Here is a 7,500-nt window from a genome sequence, read left to right on the forward strand (position 1 = left end):
CAGAGAGTGAGAGGCGAGCGAAATTTCAACTCAAATTAACATTCTGTCAGCTCCAGAAAATGGGATAAATAAAGTCGAATTAATTCATTATAATAAAGAGAGATGGGCGAGGGAGCCCGGCCGGCGCCCGCCCCTCCCCTGCCCTCCCCTCGGGCCGAATTGATTGCAGCTCTGTATTCAGAAACACGCGCCGGCACATTCCTCCTCGCGAACCCGGCAGAGAACGAGGCGCTTACGGCCACGGGCAAGATCGAGTCGGAGGGACAGAGTTTACATTTAGTATTTATAGAGAAAGAAATTAAATTATGGCGAAAAGTAGTGCTCTTGGCCCCTGACCTCGGTATTAATACTTGCGGCGTCCTCCTGGTGAGCCGGGCCGGGGCTGGGGCGGGTAAGGCCCCAAATTCCAAACCTCCTCTGGGTCTCTGCGGTCTCTGCGAGACGCGGGCCTGCCCCCGCCCCTGCACCTCTCCCTCCTCTCGAACAATGAGACGGGAGAAGGTGATTATATCGTGGCCGCCGCGGCCAGGGCACGTTCCGTCAGGACCAAGGCCCGGCCGCGTGTCCAGCGCCGCGAGGCCGGTCCTCCCCCACTCCCGGGCGGAGCCGTGTGTGCCCCCTCCCCGGGCCAGGACGCACGGACAGGGTTGGACCACAGACACGTAGACTCCGTCCTGCCTCCCTTTGCTCCGGGTTTGGGGCTTGGCAGGCCGGCCAAAGCCACTTACACCAAAGGCCTTGCGCTGGGCGAGAGGCTGCCGGCGGCCGGGCCCCCAGGACTGACAGGGTCTGAGGCCCGGTGCCTCCTTCCTCCCGGACTCCATCTCAGGCCACACTGGGGCCACAGGGATCACAGGGATAAGGTCCAGGGGGCTGGGGCCGCAGCAAAATGCACCCTTCCCATTGGCAAACTTTTTACAAAGGACATCACACACACGTATACCGTGATTTCTTTCCCTTCTACCCACAGTCCTAATTTGCTGCTTATTTAAGAATATGTCCTTTAATGATTTAGCTCTGAGTCTATCAATATTTTATAGTGGGAAAGGGAGTGACAGACACTTCTCTGAGAACATAATTTAATTATAATTAATGGGTTGAGTACCTGGGCCTTATTCTTCAGAGGCCGAGTCAAAGCGAGATGTATTTATTTTTTTTTTTTATCCCTGTGTAGGGGACCTGATTGGCTGCCACCCCAAAGTTACTTTTCTCTCCCTCCCTCCCTCCCCTCCTCCCCAGCCCCGTGCCCCTGCTTTACAGAGTAGGGGGAGGGTGGGGATCAGGGTGTCTCGGCAGCGCCCCGCCCCCCCCCCCCCCCACTTCTTCTATAGAGCAGGCGGCTGCCAGTCAGAGAGGGCATTAATTATGCCTTTTATTGACAGGGCGCTACATTCTGTAGGAGTCATTCTCTTTTGGAGTCGCCCCCTCCCCCCTCCCCCCCTCCGCTCCTTCCTCTTCCTCCTCCCTCTCCTTCCTCCTCTCCCCCGCCGCCTGGAGCCTGGAGCCGGAGAGGAGATGAGAAGCCCTTGTAGTTTTAAATTCAATGTGACAGTTTCGGAAAGAGCGGATGATGAATCTCCTATTATTGGATCAGTCTATTTGCCGCTCAATGTCTCTCTGTAATTGGAGCAGCATCACTTTAAAGGTTCAGAGAGTACAGCGTTTCTGGTGAAAAATCCCCACAACACGCCGGTGAATGTTTTAAAGGGAAATCTATTAGTGATTTGCAGAGGGGCGGGGAGCCCGCGCCGGGGCGGGGGGGAGGCGCGGGCTCCGGCCAGCGGGGATTGAAGTGGGGGGGCTCGCCGGGGCCCCCTGCCTGGACCGCTCCCGGTGCCCGCGCCCGCCCCGCTCCGGGCCGCGCCCCTCCCTCCCTGCCGCCCCCCCCCCTTGTTGTGACAGTTCCTGATACTGTTTATTGAGGTGCATGTCAGGTATAATTAGCAATCGATATGGAAAGCGTTTCCTTGCACCCAGCGCGCCTCTGACGTCAGAGCCGATTAGCGCTTCTTATTGGTCCCAAATTCCCGGGGCCGCGGCTAATTATCGGGAGCTTGATGTTGATAAAGTAAAGCGCCGGAGTGCGGGCGAAGCATGTGTAGGGCTCCGGGTCCCTGTCTCCGCCGCCGCCGCCGCCGCCCGCGCCTCCCGCCGCTGGCCCGCCCCGGCCCCGGCCCGCGCCCCCGCGCCCCGCCGCCGGCCCCGCCGGCCCCCCGCGCGAGATGATGGACGGCCGCCTCCTGGAGCACCCGCATGCCCAGTTCGGGGGCTCGCTGGGCGGCGTGGTGGGCTTCCCCTACCCGCTGGGCCACCACCACGTGTACGAGCTGGCCGGCCACCAGCTGCAGTCGGCCGCCGCCGCCGCCGCCGCCGCCGCCTCGGTGCCCTTCTCCATCGACGGCCTGCTCAGCGGCTCGTGCGCCGCCGCCGCCGCCTCCGTGGTCAACCCCACGCCGCTGCTGCCGGCCGCCTGCGGGGTAGGAGGCGACAGCCAGCCCTTCAAGCTGTCAGGTAGGTGCGGCGGGCGCAGAGGGCACCCTCGTCGGGCGCAGGAGCTGGGCTGCCGGGCGGGCGGCGAAGGGCGCGGGGGGGGGGGGGGGTGTTGCAGAACGAGGCTCGGCGCACCCCCCGCCCCCGGTCTGCCACCCCGGCGCAGGAGCCCCCGGACCCGGGCGGCCGACAGGTGTCCAGGGGGTGGATGTGGCCTGGGCCCTGGCTGAGCCCTGCGGCGTCCTCTGCGTGCCCGCAGACTCGGGGGACCCCGACAAGGAGAGCCCGGGCTGTAAGCGGCGGCGCACCCGCACCAACTTCACCGGCTGGCAGCTGGAGGAGCTGGAGAAGGCGTTCAACGAGAGCCACTATCCCGACGTGTTCATGCGCGAGGCGCTGGCGCTGCGCCTGGACCTGGTCGAGTCCCGAGTGCAGGTAAAGGCCGCCGCTCCCCGCGGGAGGCAGCGTCCCGCCGCCGCTAGGCCTGCCCGGCGCCGGCCCCGCCTTTGTTCCAGGTGGGGACCGCGGCCCCGCTTCCGAGCCCGCCTCGCGCTCGCCGGCCCCGCGGTGGTGGTGGTGGTGGGGTGCCGGGGTTCGACGCTTCGCGGGAGAGAAAGCGAGGTGGCTCGGGAGGGGCCGGAGGCCCCGAAGTTACCAGAACAGCAGCTGCGTCGGACCCGGGAGCTGCGTGGTGGGGGTCGGGCGAGGGCGCAGAATGAAGTGTCAGAGGGCTGGGCGGCGTGGGGGGCGGGGGGGGGGGCGGTGAGGGGTGCGGGGGCGGGAGGGAGCCGGCCCGGCTCGGACCTGGAGGAGGCCCGGCGCACGTAGCCTTCCTAGCCCTCGCCTGGGGCTCGGCGCTCGGCCTGGAGCAAACGCGCTTGTTTGTTTACCTCTCGCCTTTAAAATATTCAGACGGAGACATGTATTTATCCAACGCTTTGCAGAAGGAGGTTAGCTGAGGAAGGGGAGGCGGACACGGCAGCGGGAAGAAGGTGTCTGAATCTTTCGTACTCTCGGTTTTCTTTCCCCGGTACTTTGATTTCATTCGGACATTGCCGGCGTTGGTTTTTGTTTTTGTTTTTTTTAAATATAGTGTCAGTTTGTTGGATTAAAAATTCAGGATGAATTGTGCATAATCGGGTGTTTCCCTGAAGTACAGAAATCTTTTTCTGGGGTCGGAGTGGCGGTGAGCTGGGGTGTGCAGCTGTGGGAGCAGGGCTTTGAGGCAGAGGCCTGGCAACGCCGGTTTAGCACCAATAGCTTTGTCTAAAAGGTGTTCTCCACCCCAGCTCGCGCTGCTCCTCATGACCTCTTCCGTTTATAAATCCTTTCATCCAATTTGTTTAAGTGTCTTAAGCAAAGACCTCTTCATCCCCCCCCCCCGTATGATAATGAGCATTACTTGGTGACAAGTCAGCCTGGAATTTGCACCCCCCCAAAAAAAAGTATGGGAAGGAAGGAAGGAAGGAAGGAGCGAGCTCCAGCCTTGGAGAGGTTACAGCTTAGAACCGTCACCTCGGCACCAGCAAGGCTCCCTGTGACCAGGCCAGCCGCTATTGTGCCTGGTCTCTCCATGGCCCCAACAAAGAATTCAGATTATCGCCATCTCTTCGGGAGGGTGGTGTGCCTGGGGCCGACAGAGATTTGCCTGTGTGTACGGGGTGGGGAGCCGGTACCTGGGACCAGGGTTCCCCAGGACAAGGCCTGCACAGAGGGCAGAAGAGCTGCTGGGGCCCAGGCTGCTCCTGCAGCACCTGGCGACTGGCATCTTCCCTGTCTGCCTTCCTCCCTGGCCTAAGCCCAGCACTGCTTCCAGAGGGCTCTGTTGGTGGCCTAGAGCCTCCAGAAAGAAGGATGTGTGCGAAGGGGGAGGGGGAGGCTGCTGGACCCCTCCCCCTAAGTTCGGCTTCCCAGGCCCTTCTAGAAGAAGCACCCAGATTTCCCTTTAGGGGGGCCCCCAATATGTGGGCTTTGACTCAGTCTCCAGGGGGCCGAAGACAGGTGTGGAGGGCAGCTGAGCCCAGCCACTGGTGGTCCTCAGGCCAGACGGTCAGCACCAGGCCAGGCAGGCTGCTTAGAACAGGAGCTGTGAGAAGCCAAGAGGGGCGACGAGGGGCTGCTCCTTGCGCGCCTCCCGACCAGGAACCAGAAGCCCTCAGGGGCCAGACCAGCCGTACCCAGCGAAGGGGCAGCTCCCAGTTCCCTGAGGTGAGAAGCCAGAGTGGGAAGCTGGCCCAGAGGCCCCATCTACCTCCTTCCGGGTGAAAAAGATGCTCTTTGGAACCTGCAGCTTGAGTGCCGAAACCCAGCTCAGGGCTGGCTGGGCCTCGTGCCTTGGCTTCCGCGCCCCCCGCCCCTCCACTACCCCTCGGCCGGGAGCGGAACCGAGGTTGTACAGGCCTGTCTGGGGGGGGGGCGGCAGTGAGGAGGCCCGAAGTCCCAGCGGCAAGCCCGCCGCCTGACTGTGCCTTCCTTTCCCCTGTCCGGCTGCTCTAGGTCTGGTTCCAAAACCGCCGGGCCAAGTGGAGGAAGAAGGAGAACACGAAGAAGGGCCCGGGGCGGCCGGCTCACAACTCACACCCCACCACGTGCAGTGGCGAGCCGATGGACCCGGAGGAGATCGCGCGCAAAGAACTGGAGAAGATGGAGAAGAAGAAGCGCAAGCACGAGAAGAAGCTGCTCAAGAGCCAGAGCCGCCACCTGCACTCGCCGGGCGGCTTGTCCCTGCACAGCGCCCCCAGCTCGGACAGCGACAGCGGCGGCGGCGGCCTGTCCCCCGAGCCGCCCGAGCCGCCGCCTCCTGCGGCCGCGGCCAAGGGCCCGAGCGCGCACGCCGCCGGCGCCGCGGGTTCCGCGCCCGCACCGCCCGGCGAACCACCCGCGCCCGGCACCTGCGACCCCGCCTTTTACCCGAGCCAAAGAAGCGGCGCAGGCCCGCAGCTGCGGCCGGGCCGCCCCGCGGACAAGGACGCCGCCCCGTGTGCGCCTGGGGCGGCGGCGGAACGCGGCGCCGCCGGCCTGCCGAAGGCCAGCCCGTTCAGCGTGGAGAGCCTGCTGTCCGACTCGCCGCCGCGCCGGAAAGCCGCCCCCGCCAACGCCGCCGCGGCCGCGGCCGCCGCCGCCGCCGCCGCCGCGGCCGCCGCCGGGCTGGACTTTGCGCCCGGGCTGCCGTGCGCGCCGCGGACCCTCATTGGCAAAGGCCACTTCCTGCTCTACCCCATCACGCAGCCGCTCGGCTTCCTGGTGCCACAGGCCGCGCTCAAGGGCGCAGCGGGTCCGGAGCCGGCGCCCAAGGACGCGCCGCCCGCACCCGCCGCGCCGCCCGCGCCGCCCGCTCAGGCCAGCTTCGGGGCCTTCCCGGGGCCCGGCGGCGCTCCGGACTCGGCCTTCGCGCGCCGCAGCCCCGACGCCGTCGCCTCCCCGGGGGCCCCGACCCCGGCGCCCTTCCGGGACGCGGCCGTGGCTGCGGCCGAGGGCGGCGGCGGGGAGTGCGCGGATCCGGGGACCGCCGGCCCAGCCGCCCCACTGCCGCCGCCTCTCGCGCCGTCGCCCGGGCCGGTCCCGCGGGCTCCCAGCCCTGCCGGGGAGCCTGCTTTGTGCGGGGCCCCAGAGCCGGGCGCCGAGTCCGGACCCAGCGCGCCGCCGGAGGGCGACGAAGTGGACATGGACTGAGGGGCGGCCCGCGCCGCTCGCTCAGGCGCGACTCACACAACGAAATCAGGTGATCGGCTTAGAAACCCTGCTTTTCCCTCTTTCTTCTGTTTTCTTCCTTTTATGGTTATTTTTTAAAGAAAACCGCCGTTTCGATTCGGACCTAGGCAGCAACCGCAGGACTCGGGGTGAGACCCTCTTCCTCTCGGGGGAGCAAAACAACAACAAGCAAACAACCCCCACAAAAACCCACAACAAGAATCCTCAGCCTTGTAAAATGCAAAAATGTCTAAGAATATTTATATATGTGCCATTTTTGATAAATAAAGGTGGTCAAACGCAAGCTCTCAGGTCCATCTTTTTCCGATTTCCGAGCGCCCAGTGTGGCCCCTCCTCCCCTCCGTTTTCCACTCCTCTCCCCGCGGGCGGGGCAGGGACGAGGCTCCTCACCTCCCCCGGGGTCCGCGCTTAATGCCTCCTTTTGTGTGCGTGTGTGTTTGTGTTTTCTGATTGAACAAATTTATGCGTCCGCGGCTCCCCCTCTCCTGCCCTCCCTCGCGCTCCCCCTCCCACCCGGCGCCACACACGCGCGCGCCCCCGCGCGCACCCCCGCGCTGGCACACGCCGGGGCGCGCGGCGCGGGGTGACGGAGCCGGGGGCTGCAAGGGCCGGGCCGCTGGGCTCCTGCAGAGTTTTGATATGAAAGTAATTATTTTCCGGTGGCTGCTGCGGGGACTGGGTTTCTTGCCCAAAGGGTTATTATACATTACCGATTTCTAGTGATATGAAATCACATAAACTTCCTACAATAATAGAATTAGCATGAAAGGCTGGGGTGTCAAATTGAAATTGGAGAATAATAGCGCCGGCAGCTGGGGGAGTGCGTGCGCATATTGGAGCGGAGACGGGAGTCGTGGGGCGGAATTTTCATGAGCCGTACTCTTTGTCAGCGCTCTTGTAGCCGGCTATATTAAGATAGATGCCCAATGATATCCCTCATTGTTCTGTCGCTTATATTGATGTTGCTGCGTTATCAGCCTATTGATCATGTGTCGTCTGTAATAGGACAGGCGCCGCCAACGCGCCTCTTTACAAAAGCAGTGCACATTTGTTCTAATAGGGTCCGGGTCCCCGGGGGACCCTTCGGGGGCTTCAGGACATCTGCAGCGAAGAAATATTAGCAAACTTGGCTGGAGCCTGCAGCCAGCCCCTGGCCCCCTCCCCTGCCCGCAGCCGCCCCACCCCGAAGTGAACCACCACCAATCCTCCTCCCCCTCGTGGCCCCCCCCCCCCGCCAAAATCCCAACCCACCCTCCTCATTTTCCTGGGCCCCGAGTCCTCGGTGCCGCAAAAGCCACC

General features: G+C 63.8%; 1 protein-coding gene across 2 annotated transcripts in view; it reads left to right on the forward strand.

Annotated features, from left to right (window-relative positions):
- UNCX (UNC homeobox) overlaps positions 1-6,484 on the forward strand; it is a 67,552-nt gene extending 61,068 nt beyond the window's left edge. Inside the window, exons 1-3 of one of the 2 annotated variants that reach the window (XM_042921950.1) lie at positions 2,223-2,511; positions 2,750-2,925; positions 4,987-6,484. In XM_042921950.1, the coding sequence (XP_042777884.1) occupies positions 2,223-2,511; positions 2,750-2,925; positions 4,987-6,162 (1,641 nt within the window). In that variant the 3' untranslated portion in view covers positions 6,163-6,484. Of the gene's footprint in view, positions 1-2,222; positions 2,512-2,749; positions 2,926-4,986 lie in introns of those variants that run through there. The other variant, XR_006197750.1, reaches the window with a different exon arrangement.
- The last annotated feature ends 1,016 nt before the right edge of the window (positions 6,485-7,500 follow it).

Source organism: Panthera leo, chromosome E3 (assembly GCF_018350215.1).
Source record: "Panthera leo isolate Ple1 chromosome E3, P.leo_Ple1_pat1.1, whole genome shotgun sequence".
NCBI lineage: Eukaryota > Metazoa > Chordata > Mammalia > Carnivora > Felidae > Panthera > Panthera leo.